At 35.9% G+C, this 15,261-nt stretch overlaps 1 protein-coding gene across 2 annotated transcripts in view; it reads left to right on the top strand.

Moving 5' to 3' along the window:
• The window catches only part of LOC117167990, a 20,480-nt gene extending 5,548 nt beyond the window's left edge, over positions 1-14,932 (top strand). Inside the window, exons 1-5 of one of the 2 annotated variants that reach the window (XM_033353294.1) lie at positions 4,761-4,774; positions 7,210-7,320; positions 7,407-7,490; positions 9,321-9,625; positions 14,761-14,932. In XM_033353294.1, the coding sequence (XP_033209185.1) occupies positions 7,294-7,320; positions 7,407-7,490; positions 9,321-9,536 (327 nt within the window). In that variant the 5' untranslated portion in view covers positions 4,761-4,774; positions 7,210-7,293 and the 3' untranslated portion in view covers positions 9,537-9,625; positions 14,761-14,932. Of the gene's footprint in view, positions 1-4,760; positions 4,775-7,209; positions 7,321-7,406; positions 7,491-9,320; positions 9,626-14,760 lie in introns of those variants that run through there. The other variant, XM_033353293.1, reaches the window with a different exon arrangement.
• Positions 14,933-15,261: the final 329 nt, after the last annotated feature.

Genomic DNA, 15,261 nt, shown 5'->3' with positions numbered 1-15,261 from the left:
TTGTGGATTAACTACTGTTGGGTAGGCAAACATATTCTCAGAATTTAGAGACAATCGAAAAACATGACTTTTTGAGTTGGGGCAGTTGAGGAATAATGCCCCGTATATAAGAAGATTGAAAAATGAAAATATTCTAAAATAATTCTGACATATATAAAATGTTATCCGAAATCCATATCTGCTTCGAAAAGTATCATTCAGATTCTATAAGAATAGACGAATAATTAGTTACACAGTAAATTTATGACTGATGTCAATGAACTAAAGGTATGGCAATGTCGCATCCATTCCACGTGCTCTAGGAATTGCGTCGTGGCTGCAGAAGACGGAATCTGCAGTGCCTTGGGCGAGTTCCAGTCCATCCGTGTTTTCCGGGATTGGTTAAACGAAAGAGTGGGTCCGAGGGAACCGGGGTAGGACTTAGGTCCGAGGGTATTACTGGGCCCAGCTATTTCGGCCCGCCCCTCCACGTACGATGCGCTGGAAAAACTACATGGCCAAAAAATTTAAGGAAATGCTGACACATTGACTATTATGAAAAAAGTGGCGGATCGGCAAAGAAATGTCAACTCCAATGGGAAAGAGGAAAATTAACCTCGCGTCTCCACTCGCGTGGACCGAGGTGATTAGGAAACATAAGCCTAAAAAATGAAAAAACTGCTGCATACCGAGGGGCAGGCTAGGAAGGGAAAACATATACCGAGGTACTGAGTGACGTCAAGTCCAAGGTAAAACCAGAGGACACAATGACCACAATGGCCTTGAAAGCAACAGGCGAAAAGATAGGTGACGCCGCCACAGTAACAAATATGGTGCTAAAGGCTACATTGGAGCTGATGGACCTTGCTGCCGTGACAACCAAAGAAGATGTCGAAGAGATATTTAAGAACAGGCTTGGAGAACAAGGAGTGATCAGGGTACGCTCACCAAACCAAATAGATGGGGAAAGTCTTTGTTTTCGCTAGAATTATCGAAAGAGAAGCCAGCAAGTTATTGAAAACCTCCCATAGAAAAGCGAAATGAGTAAATAGCCGAATAAGGCATAGCGTCCAAGTAGTCTGTTGCTACAAGTGTCTCGGGTACGGTCATCAGTCCAAATAATGCAAAGTGACTGATCGTAGCGGACTCTGCTACATGTGTGGCACAAAGTGGCATAAGGCAGCCACGTTCACAACCGAGCACCGATGCGGGCTTTGTGCAAACTGAAGGAGGAAAACTTACCTTTGAATCATGTCCCTTAAATCAGGTGTTTGCAAAGTTTTTAGACAAGAGCTGAGCAAGGCCTGAAAGACAAAAAAATGATCAAGGTCCTTCAAACTAAAATGAACAGGAGAAAAACGGCCAATGATCTCCTTACGCAACACACACGAGAAGGGGAGGTAGCTCTGGTCGTAGTAAATGAGCAGCACACAAACAGAAACACTCCTACATGGTTTCCAGATACCCTGAATACTGCAGTCGTATGGATAGCAAATCCAAAAACAGGGTCCGTGAATCATCACGGCTCCGAATGCGGTTTCGTGTATGTGAGCATTAAAGACGGCACGTACGCGAAAGCTGTTGAATGGGGTATGCCAAAAACCGATATAAGAAGAAAGGGGCTAGTTGAAATGGCTGCCAGGTTACAATTAAAAGGCCTAAATGCATAAAGGACTATGACCTTCAGACAGCTCGGATACCAACCCGTATTAAGGCAAGCGAGTTATGTGGAATGTCTCCAAAATGAACGAAGTCAAACTATCCATAGTAATGACAAAAGGGGCAGAATCCCTTAAATCACTTCTCGGCAGTGCAGAAGACCCACAAGGAGTAGAAAGACTTTTCCAGGAGACGATGAACCTTATGCATCGAGCATGTAACGAAGATATCAGTAAAGCTCAGATCCAGGGGGATTGGTCCAAGAGATGGATAATGACCTTTGGGGATTAGGCTATAAGGTAGTGGGACAGAAACATGGATACCAAAGTACCACCCTTCAGCACAGAGAAGTTAATGCTAGCAGTGCGCTCCCAACAAAATAGGGAGGAACTAGGACCAGAAAGCATACTAGTGGAGGCATTAAAAATCGTAGCCCGCACTAGTTCACAAGCCCTACTCGAAATGTACAACTTCTGCTATAAAGTTGAAATCTTCCACAAAAAATGGAAGATACAGCGATAATTGCTTATTAGCAAAAACAAGGAAGATCCGAGAACACTCAGCAATGAAACCACGTCACTAGATGTACCGTCCTTCTACGATAGATGTTAAGAATGCATTCAACTCGGACAGATGGGGTGATATGATAGAAGCATTAGAAGAGTTTCGAGTATGGAAATACCTGCTGCGAATCCTCAAGAGCTATTAGAGCGACAGAATCTTGGTGTACGACACCACGGAAGGATCAAAGACAAGGAAAGTGACGACCGGAGCTGTCTAAGGATCAACCCAAGGACCTGATCTCTAGAACGTTTTGTACGACAGAATCCTGCGAATGTAGACTCCAGACAGGACGTATTTGTCCGGGTACGCGAACGATATCCTGGCAGTGATTATTGCACGGGACATCAAGAAAATTCAGTGGAAGCTAAATCAGGTCATGCGCCGGGTGACAAAGTGGATGGAGCACCATGGGCTCGACCTAGCGAGGGAGAAAACCGAGTTGATTCTAATCACCAGAAAGCAGATGCCAACTGCGGTACCAATGCTGGTAGGCTCAATGGAAATCCAAACAAAACCCATATATAAACAACTCGGCCTGAAAATGGATACGAAGCTGACCTACTTGGAGCAGATAAGCCAAACGGCAAACAAGGCATCAGCAGTAACGTCGCCCCTGAGCAGACTTGTGGCAAACGTAAAGGATCCAATACCAAGCAAGATACGACTGATGATGTCAATTACATTCCATCTTGTGATATGGAAGCGAGATTTGGGCTGATACCAATAGCACTGTTGGCATTCGAGAAGAAGCGAATTTTCGAAGCGTCTTCGGATGTGGAGAAAAAAACTGCAAAAGCGGAAGCCAGAACACTCATGAAGAAGCAGTGGCAATACCAGTGGGAGAGAGACACCAAAGCAAGATTGTCGACAAGACTGATTCCCGAACTGGCTGTCTGCGTGGATCGCAAGCATGGAGAAATGAATTGTTCATTAAAACAATTATTCACGGGACACGGCTACTTCAAAGAATATCTTTAGACAGTGAAAAAATAGCAAAGCCCGAAATGCGGATACGGAAACGCAAAGAGGGACAACGTAAGAGATAAGTAGAACACCGCAGGAAGCTTGAACTGGAAGGTGGCGGCATCACACCCGAAAACATCCCAGACGTAATGCTTAAAAGCGAGGATCATTGGGCGCAAGTCGCGGACTATGTCCAGGAGCTGCTTTGACAGAAGAAGTACGAAGAAAATAAGCGCAACGTGGCTATTAATTCTTGGAGAAAGTTCATACACAAAAGGAAGAAAACTAGGATGGCGTAGGTCGACGAGTCTGACGCGTGATATCCTCGCCCTATTGAGGACGACGCGTGAATATTGATTCTTTCGGACAGCAAGGTGCACACAGACTGAAAGGTACAGAAGGACCAATTATTCCCTACCAAGATGGATAAAGGCCGATGAGTCCGTTGAGCAAAGATGTCAAGCTACTGAGGATGATGCGTACATATTGGGCGGAGCATGAAGCTAAATAAAAACATGTAGCCAGCAGGAGCTCTAGTAGGCGGTAAACGACACTCCCTGAAGTAATGCGAAAACGGTTCCGGGGGGGATATTGACAAGGAGAAAGAATGGTGTTTTTTAGTGGATCGTTGATAGCGCCATTATAGTGATCAAATTAAGATTTTTGCTCATATTTATATGAATAATAAGATCACCGTAGCAATGTTATCAATATCTCCACACTACCAAGAAGTGCGGACCCTTCTCGGTGTGTTATTAGAAAATTTTTCAACAGCCTTCGTAAAAAAATACTAATAACAAAAACATAATAATATAATAATTATATAAATTAATATAACTCTTGTACACCTTTGCTATGAAGGGATGTAAATGAATGATTATTAATTGTTTAAATAATTATAAACTGTCTTTCAAACAAAATATCACTCCGATACAATCTTTTTTCCCCTTCATTTTAATGATAAATTTCAATGTTTCCCCTTCCGTTTTAATAATACAAATATCCTCAACTATTTGTTTATGTTCCCTTTTTGCTTTCCCTTATATTCTTTAATTTCGCAATATACCGAAAAATATTGTTTGGGCAAATGAAAATGGTTTAAATAATACCCAAATAACTTAAAAGAAAGAAATTACACTTATCATTCGTTAATTGTGTCATTTATTCCATAAAATGCTAACTTTTTACGATTTAATAGAAAAAAATTGTTTTCACAAATAATAATAGTTTAAACAATTTAAAATTAGTTGAAAAATACTTGAAAAATTGTCGCTTTTTGAGTCTAAAATAATTTACTATAACGAAATTTCAAAAAATAGCGTTTCTGTCATAAATTTGGCATAAAATCCTACTATGTATTTTTGCCATTTTCCGGGTGCAATACAAAAGGGTTAGTGGGCTCAACATTTAAAACTTATTGAATGAAAATTATACCTGGTATATTCCTTAAGAAGTGCCACGGGTGTCTTTTTCGGTCCAATCTTGGGGAGCATTTCTTTCGAATATCGAGCAAAAAGGGGAATCGTTCACTAAAAATAAAATAAAAATTTCCAACAGGTATAAATTTGGACCATCCTTTTGCACACAAGCCACAGCCTTGCTGCTTAGGGTGAGTCGAAATTCCGGACTTTGTTAAACTTGAAACGTAGTAGTGCGGAATAGGTTTCTTTTAGAAAGGCAAATCATAAAAACAAAATTTGAAATAGGCGAATATCTTTAAATCGCGCATGACAATTAAAATTTCAATTTTTTAGCAAATTTGGACCAATTTTTCTATGAGCAAAAAAATAATGGCGATTTTGTTGATATTTTGCACTGAAGACTTCATGCTATTGTACGCGAGACGCAGCAAGTGATTAGTAGATTCGTTGGTGTCAGTCGTTGTTTCGGAACTCTATAATCTGCTGGCGCATTCGATGTAATTTGCGAGTATATATATTAAAGAGCCGGTCTGTAGTGATCCGACATTGACACTGGAGAACCCTATAAGGATCCAACATTCATTCCGCAGTGTCTGTTTGTACGAATCCAATATTCGTACTGGAGAGCCTGTTTATACGGATCCAAAAAATTATGCTGGACAGCCCTATAGCAATCTAAAATTCATACCGGAGAGCCCATTCATAGGGATCCATTTTTCTTATAAACGTTAGTTTCAATGCCAAAGACTGAGACCAACGATTCAAAATATAAGTTTTGTTTTTATTAGACCGCAAGAGACAAACACAACTTCATAAAAGCACACGGACATATACATATAAAAAGGTAAAGATTTTATTCAAAAATTAAAAATGTGATTATCACAGTAATCTGTCGTGTACGTGGGATGGACATAGAAGATGAAGAAGTTGAATGACGATGAGCTAGAGAAATAGATAAGGATGTAAAGAAATTCAAAAGCAGTTGGGCTAGACAGGGTAGAGAATGAAGCGTGGCTGTTAGTACACAAAAGGCTAGGAAGAGGTATACGAAACGAGATAGGAATAAGCAGAAAAAACATGGAAGGATTTCGCTAATAACTGCATCGTACAAAGTATACGCAATAGTGTTGAGGGAGAGGCTGCGAAAAGATGTCGAGGGGAAAGAAATATTGCCAGAGACGCAGCTGGGCTTCAGCGCGGCTAGGACCACTATTGACAATATCTACTTCCTGCAGCACGTAATGTATAGAGAATTACCAAAGAAGGGTTCAAAAGTGTACGCTTTTTTTGGACTTTAGAGGTGCTTTTCCTTCGTTGGATAGGAGGAGGTTGTAGGAAGCGATGGAGAAGAGAGGAGCGGAGAGAGGCCTGATCAAAAGTTTAAGGGAGGTATATGAAGAAGCGAAAGATAGGGTGAGAGAAGTTGAGAGAATTTCGAAAAGTTTTTGGATGGATAGTGGGTTGAGGCAAGGGTGTCTGATTAGCCTAACGTTTTTTGCAATTTAAAACAGGAATATGGAAAGTTAGCTAGCAGTCGGAGTGGTAGAAGGAGTTAGGTAGGAGGTGTTAGGATATGGTCACTTGAGTATGCTGAATATATAGTACTGCTAGAAAAGAGCAAGCAGTTATTAAAGGAAAGGATGAAAAGTTTGAGAAGATACCTAGGTAAGGATAAGTTTGAGCTGAATGCAGAAAAGTCCAAGGATCTGGTGTTTAGGAAAACAGCGGGAAGAGAGACGGGAGGTGAGTGGAAGTGGAAGGGAAAGGAAGTGTAGTAGGTGAAAGAGTTTGTGTGCCTGGTCTTCCTGTTTCGAAGGAATGGGGGAATGGATGGTCATACGAAAAATGAAGTGAGAAGGGGAAATGTGTAGAATGAGGTTGGTGGTGAGGGGCTGGGGAAGAAGTAGTTCGCAGAAGATTTTGGAAAAAGAATGAAATTGTTCGTGTCCCTAGTGAAGAGTGTTTTATTTTACGGAGTGGAGGTGTGAGGATGAAGGATTGTCAAGGAATATGCTTAATTATAATGTCAGGAGAGAGACGGGAAGAGCTTGTTTATGGACTATCACGGGGAGTTGACCGCGTAAATATGAGGAGAAATTTTTAAAAGGTGGGAGAACGAGAACAGGAGTCCGGGTAGGTAACGGAGGTTGAAAGGAAGAGGTATTTTAGAACTAATAGACTGCAGATGGATGAAGTGAGCAAGATCCACGAGAACGGAAGGAAGGTATATGAGATGATTAAAAAAAAACGGCATGAAGGTTTAACAGGAACTATGGGTGGATTATGCCACGGAAAAGAGGGCAATATTTTTGTGAAAAAAGAGAGAAAGTAAGAGAAGAGCTTATAACAAGGATGAGATGTGGGTGCAAGGAACATTTCAACAGGTATACAACATAGTATACCGCCTCGTATACTTTTCTCATACGAACTCCTTGATTTTCGTCAGTATGAGAAAACATCGCCCCGCCGACAAATTGAAAGTTTTGTCGGACAATCTGAAACGGTATGCCCGAAAGTATTTCAGCAATTTACGTCAAGAAACTTTTTAAACCGGTGAAGTAAAATTATAAGATTATTTATTTGCTAGTATATTTCTTATTAATCATTATACTGTTTTCGACAGGTGGTGGAAGCCATCCTCTAAAAGAAGATCCTCTTGCAATGCAAGTTAAAGAAATAATTGGCAACACAGTTGAGTCAATGGAGAATGCTTACGACGACGACGCACTGTCAGGTATTGAATTGTAATTGCTTAAAAATTCGTAGTCATTTTAAATATATGAATTATTTTTTTTAATTTTGACAAAAAATAATGACGAGGTGACGGGAAGCTTTGAAGGAATTTATGAGGAGATTCAAATTGACGAAACATCCATTGTTCAACCAACAATCGAAGAATCTGAGGTATACATTTTATATTTTTTTGAAGATAAACTTGTATAAAATTGCACTAAATTATAAAAATAATGATGTAATTTTTGTATGCAATTTGCAAAAAGTTTAAGCTGGAACAAAGAATTTGGAAAACTTCGCATGATTGGATTTGAATGATGCATGAAAAAAAAATTATATGAGTATTCTGATGAGTTGGCGTAATTATATAGAAATTTACAGTTCAAATGAGCCTAAGAACATCGTTAAATGTTAATTATCTTTAAAGTTGTGTAAGACTTGAGAAATCATTGGTATGGCCAAAATCTCTGCGCTCATTTTTGATCTAATGTTTATAACTTTATGTTAGAAAGAACGAAATCCGAAGGCAGGTGGTCTCTAATTTTGATTTTTAATTATGCCTATTGGGACTTCAAATTTGCATAGGAAAATGCATAGGAAAAAGTGACTTTATGGTGTTTTTCGAATCATTGTTCAGGGTTAGGGAGATTTGACTATATTGACCCATACTGTATTATATAATATTAGAGTGGTTCAAAATTTCAATTTCCGGAGAAAGAGAATCCGTAATTTTTTTCTTGGAAATTCGAATATTAACACGTGCGACCGGGAACTTCAAAATCCCATCAAATTAATATGGGGAGATTTTCAATTTTCGAGAAATTAAACTTATGTTCCAGGGTTTCATCGAAACGTCCCAAAATTTTTGAGGATTAAAGAGAAGTGTCTACGAAATAAAAATATACTACTAACATTTATTTAGAACCCATCCTCACCCTGCCCGCCGTGCCCCAAATATGACCGACGGAATCCAAAACTGCATATGTACTTTTTAGAAATTTCCATTGTTTTTTTCATAAACAAATATTTAACAAATAGTTATTGTCTCTTTTCAAAATTTCTAAAAATTGAGCCGGAGATCTCAAATTTCTTTTCAAATTACTATCCTATGCGACGTTTTGCTGAATAATTACATAATGTCGATACATTTCTTTCAATGTTTAATAACTTTCTATTTGTTTAAATAATATTTATTTGCTCAAGCAGTTTTTTATCGATAAATAAAATAAATAAAGTGGAACACATTCAATTATGTTCCTGATTATGTAGTTTACAGAAAGAATACATGCTTGAGCAAATAAAAATTGTTTAAACAAATAGAAATGTGTCAAACATTAAAAGAAATGTATCAAAATTATATAATTATACAACAAAAAGTACCACTGGACACCAATTAGAAAAATGTGAAATCTCTGGTTTAATTTTTAGAAGTTTTAAAAATAGACATAAATAATTATTCAAACATTTACATAATGTTTTTAGAAAAATATACTACTACAAAAAATGAAAAAATATTGCATTTATATCAGAAAATATAATTTTTTTCAATTTTGTTGGGCATAAATAATTGTTTAAATCATTAACAACAATAAAACTTAAAAATGTAGTTTTTGATTTTTTGGGTCATATTTGGGGCGCTGCAGTGAGGGTAAGAGAGGGTTGGAAATAAAAGTTACTAGTACGGTTTTATTTCGCAGATACTTCTCTTCAATTACTAAAAAGTTTGACATGTTTCGATGAAACCTTGGAATATGAGTTGAATTTTTTGAAAATTCGAAATATCCCCATGTTAATTAAATGGGATTTTGAAATGCCCGGTGGTACGTATTAATCTATGAATTTCGAAGAAAAAAAATATATTACGGAGTTTCTTTCTCCGAATATAGAAACTTTTTGGAGGGTGTCTTGCCCTCTAGCGTGAAAAAAATTTCCAATGTATTTTTGGACAACCCTAATATAATATTGTATAAGTCGTTTCATAAACATATGAACTTATTTCAGGCACTGAACATCCTCGATTCGGAGGAGTGGTCCCACCGGAATTCAGCAATTCTGAAGACAAAGAAAAGTCCTGCGTTGCAGAGACAAGCATCAGCAGCTACTGCTGCACAAAGGGAGCAGGTTATCTTGGACAAGATTGTGCTTGGGCGAAAAATAAAGAAGACGAGCAACCAAAGATTTAAAAAACGCTCTGAGGAGTTTGAAGCCCTAATCTAAGCAAAATTAGAATACATCAACGTATTGAAAAGAGAAGCTGAGGAAAAATCTAAAATGGAGAAGGAGGTTTTAAAAAATACTCTAATTGAGTAAGAATTAAAAATTGTAATTTTCCGTAAGCAAGTACAAAATAATTGATTTTTTGCTTCTAAAAGTGTTTTTTGTATATTTCATTTGTTTTCATGGACTTAAGTACGGCGGGTGTGCAGTGTGCCATAGTACGATGAAATAATGTTCAATGTTTTGAACATTGTTTCAATCTGCATCTGTGATAATTTTATTATGACCAAAGACTTTGTACCTTAAATTACAAGTGCAAGATTGAAATAATGTTCAAATATTTGAACAAGAGAAATTTTTTCAGTTTGTTAGAAAATTTTCGTTTGAATTGAACTCTGTAATAAAAAATTGTAGTTGCTGTTTTTAATTCCGTCAATTATTTTTTTTTAATAGACTGACCTTATAAAAAATCGAAAATTAATTTACATTATGAATTTATTTTAAAACATTTCTCCCTGCTACCTCTGGACAATATTACTATAATTTTTTTTATATTTTGCTGTTTTTTTGTTTCTAAGTTCATCTCCATCGAAATTAGAAATAATGAACATATTATTTTATTCTATATTATATGGTATTACATTATCATTTTCAGAATTTGATTAATTCAAGATGGCAGAACATTTTTTTCACTTTTTATTCCAAAGTCATATTATAAAACAATACAAAATGGTAGACTGCCAGTAAAATTATTATTACATGCATCTCAATGCAAGTTTTACAATTTATTAATGATCTTAACATATGTATTTACTATGCTTGATTCTGAAAAATGCAGTTCCACAAAAATTATTTCTCAGAAATGCATATTCGGTTTAAGAGTAAATATTAGGTCTCCGTCATCGCAGTAGGCTGAAACAAAAATGAGCTGTAAATTGGAAATAATAGGCAAAATTATAAAGCGTGAAGTTGGTGTTCACCTTTCAAAATAATGTAGAAGTAGTACGCGTGTCGGATCGTCATCAGGCTCCACATCTCCGCGAGTATGTACACCCACATTCAAAATGACACCGGAAGTCCGTTCAATAGTATTGCGAGTTATAGTTTGCGACTCATTAAACAGCCTTTCAGCATCACTTTGAGGATTTTGTAATGGGGTTGTGAGATATGGCTTTAATGGACAACCTTTATCGACCAAGATTAATCCATCACCAACAACTCTAGCTTTTAATAGAGCACGTATTCTGGGGTTTCGGAAAATCGTCGAATCATGAACTGCTCCCGACCAACGTGTAACAATACTTGTGAATTTCAAGTGAAAATCACAAATGGCCTGTACATTTATAGAAAAGTAGCCTTTCTTATTTCGAAACACCTCTGCATTATCTTCACTTGAAAAGTATAGTAAACAAAATCTCGTTAAAGATCCTAGATAAATTATCAACCTCAAAAAGTAAAATAAACTATTCTGTGAACACTGGTTTTACTAACTCCAGAGAAATCTCCAGCAGAAATTAAAAGTTAGCCAGTTGCATAGTACGCAGAGCAAGGAGGAGTTGTATTCGAGGCTCAAAAGCACGGTTTTTGAATTCGAGTTTTAGAATAATGTAAATAAATACACAAACTATTTTAAAAAGTATACCTGCTTTACCTACCTTTGTGTAGCATGTAGCAAATCGTGTTCAATTTCGGGAAGCAGCGATTCAACTTTCTTTTTCGATAAACGAAATTGCAGTAGTGAAATCCAAATCAACCAAAGATTCAAAATAATTGATTCGTTCTTTAAATATTCGGGGCGGTATCTAATATCCAAAGTCATCTTCATCATCAGATGAAGATAAAATTTCGTTATAAATTCCATCCATATTTCACACTATCCTGTCACACTACACTTGAACTTCAACTTTGAGGTCATGTTATTTCCGTTAATCGCTTGTTAACTCGCTAACCAGCCAAAAATGGCCGGTTAAGTTAATCGATGATTAGGATTATTTAATCAAGATTTAAAAGTTGGTGGAACGCAATGTGATGATTAAACAAAGTTAATCATTGTTTCAAATTTAATCACAGTAGGTGGAATCGGCCTTTAAACGTTCATGGAACGAAATATGCTGATTAAACTAAGTTAGTCAATGATTAAAATATAATCACAATTGGTGGAATCGGCCCTAACTGATCTAACATGAGCATTATGCCTACTTTGTCATATTAAACAACGCCTGGTTTCATTACTCTGCCAAACAGGGACTGTGCTGCAGTCAAGTACATGATGGTACATTTTTTTAAACTTTTCTCGGGAACACCCAAATTTCATCATAGTCACGGACTAAGTCTATCCGTTTTCTCAAACGGATATTAGAATATATCCATAGAAAGGCATAAATTCTGTTAAGCGACATTAGATCAACAGCGTAAAAGTGCCGAAGATGGTAATATAACACTTTTAGAGCCGCATTGTGACTCTCTGTGTACCCGTAACGTACAAAGAGGGAGATGCAGAAAAGTATCGGACTTAGAGAGTCTCGTTGAAATATCCCCCTCTTATATGTGACATAACTGATAGTCACTTGTCTTTTGTCAGATGTTATGACAAACATTGTCCGCCACAAAAGCATAAGCTCCTTTAGACATTTCACTATTCTTGCATGTACCTCCAGGCAATGAAGGAACTTGATAAGTAGCTCATGGTTCATGTTATCGAATTCCTTACGGTAGTCAATCCAAGCCTTGGACAGATTGCGTCGATACCTAATCGAGCCCTGGGTAATACTCTAGCCTATTAACAGGTTCTTCTGCAGTCTGCCAGCACTCTTTTGCATCCACGTTGTTTAATTATTGCACTCCATACCGTCTCGATAGATGTTAATATCTTTTGGATTTGACAAAACTCCGTTCTTACGGATTAGTATCGAGTGCCATTCTACTTACCACTGCGGAATGGAATGTTTTTCTTTTAATAAAGTAGTAAATATACGAGCTAGATGTTGGTGCGTAGAAGTGAACCTCTTTCACCAAAAGTTGTTGATTTTTTCTGGCCTTGGCGCTGACAAGTTCTGAGCTCTAGCGATAACTTTCTACAGCAATAATTAGTGGAGACTCGTCCTCTGGGCGTTGCAGCCATTGCCTCTGGCAAAACTTACGAAAGAGAAAGATATCTGAAGCATCTTCATTTAGCTGATAAGTATCTCTGTATATACTTGTACCGAGAATACTTGAATCTCTTCACGACTAGATGGATTTTCAATTACACATGACGTTTTATTGCACAGATTTGAAGGATAAGTAGAAAAAATGGTATTGTCCTGAATCCACTTTAGTCGCCGCTCAAGGAAAAAAATTTTTTGCGCATTTTCAGATTATCTTAACTTCAAACAACATTTCTTTCGGATTTCTATTTTTATATTACTTTTCACTAACAAAAGCTGTTCTTACAAAACTCGGGTCAACATTTTCTGACTCGTAGTAAATTGATTAAAAACTGAGACGTTGAAAGTCATGCGCAGCCTGAAGATATTGACCGATTTCAATTTTTTTTTTTGCCTCGATGTGTCTGATGTATCTTCCCAAAAGGCAAATTTTTGTAATATAAATTATATATGTGGCGACAAAGTTTTAATGCAGAATCCAATAAGATTTATCACGAGAAAACCAAATTTGAAGTTTTTAAATCCACATCTCGAATAGTTTTGGAGTTATCGATTTTTTTACTTTTTTTTTAATTTTCATAATTTCTCAATGTTGATTTAGATAAAAAAATGATATGATAAAATCGAATCAAACAGTTTGTTCCCGCTTTGTGGGCACATTCTTATCGCGCGCTTCACACGCTGCACGCTTCGCTCACGAGTTTGATTGCGCCTAGGGTGCCCGACTGTTGGTTCTCGTGCTTCGCGCTTGATAATTTATTTATCTTGCGCTTCGCGCTGAGTAATATATTTCCCCACATGTGTGCGCAGGCCTTTTAGAATAAAAGCTTAACAAATAGACAACGGTAAGTTGGTGATCGTGAAATTCACTTTTGCTAAAGCTTCTTCAGCTTTAACGAAGACATTCTCATCACCTATATTGTGCTTCGCACTCGATTTTCTCTAAAATGTGAATTTTTCTACAGTATGTGCAACACTATTATATCAAATGTATATTATATTTGTTTCTACACCTCGAGCTGGCACTGCTTGTTCAGATATTGCAAAATAATATACAAATGTTATTGTTCATGACTACTTTGATGTTTGCTACTTATTTCCCATTGATTTTTATTTTCAGCTACTAAGAAAAATGTATCATTTAAATAAATTTATATTATTACAATTCATCATATGCATTGATATTGGAACATACGTATTTTCATTACCTTCTTTTTAAAATTTTTATAAAAAGTGAGCATCATATAAAAAACAATTTTGTTATTAAAATTCTTAATGGAACTTGTACCGTTTTTTCACAAATTTAATTTGTTCATTTTCAATGTTATTTTTTAGAATTAAACCAAAAATACACATCCTAGAATAAAGTGGCTCGAAGAAAATTTGTAGATATAATTTAGGTCATACATTTTATTAGTTAAAATGTTATTGTAACTTGTGTAATTTTTCCAAAAAGTCCATTTTTTCATTTTGAATGTATCCTTATAACAAAAGTTAATTACAAAATTGTAGATCTTTGTTAAATGCATAATTTTTGGTCATTTATGTGTTTTCATACTCAACATCATTTTTTCAAAGATTTGATTTTTTTATTGTTAATGTTATTTTTCACGATTAAAGCATAAACTACGCGCCCTATCAAAAAGTGAATAAAAACAAATTTATAGATCTTTTACGGTTCAATAATTTTTATCATTTAATCTTTTGTCGTATCTTGCATAGTTTGACTGAAAACTTGAATTTTTTATTATTTTTTATACTGTCAAGATTGTAACGCTCAATTTTTCAAAAAAATTCGAAAAGTTGTGATGATAATCTATTAGGGCCTTTAAAAAGTAACATTTTTCTTTTCTTATTATTTTTTCATATCGTTGAAAAAAGTGGTCTTAAAAATGTTCAAAATGCGGTTACTTTTTAAATTTTTATCCAAAATGGCTGGCTAACGAACTTGACCTTCAGTTTTTGACATAAGAGAGTATACCAAAGGTCAATCTAATAGATTAATTTTTTGAAAAGTAATCATGCTCACAGACATACATACAGACATACGTTCGTAAAATACTGTTTTTCTGTTTCAGGGTGTCTCAAAACGTGAATATTTGAAGAAATGGAGGGATAAAAAATATCGATTTCATGAAAATAATTAAAATATCAATTTAGAAGTTTTATATTCGTGTTTATTGCAAAAAATCCTATCGTAATCCATATTATCTTATTATGAAAATTAAAATAAGAAAGTAAGTCATTTTGACATGGAGGATAGGAAGGGGGGTTGCCAAAGCATTTCTTATGTGACTTTCCTCTTTCTAATTTTTTGTTTAATTGAAACCTATTTTTACTGTGAATGCAATTCCTTTTTATACTATCGTTCACATAATATTATTATTTATTTGTGTTTTCTGAATGTAAGATTTGATATTATGTACATCTAGTAAATAAATTAATCAAACAATTGAAAAATATAATTTTATTATTGAAAAAAATGGATCAATATTTTAATAATATTGATTATGACCAAGTAGACAAACAAAATTAACATCTTAAATAATTGAAAAATATTATTGTTTCGTGCACTGTAA

The sequence above is a fragment of the Belonocnema kinseyi genome, chromosome 2 (assembly GCF_010883055.1).
Source record: "Belonocnema kinseyi isolate 2016_QV_RU_SX_M_011 chromosome 2, B_treatae_v1, whole genome shotgun sequence".
Lineage (NCBI taxonomy): Eukaryota > Metazoa > Arthropoda > Insecta > Hymenoptera > Cynipidae > Belonocnema > Belonocnema kinseyi.
The sequence above is the reverse complement of the archived record's forward strand: the minus strand, read 5'-3'. Positions and strand labels throughout refer to the sequence as shown.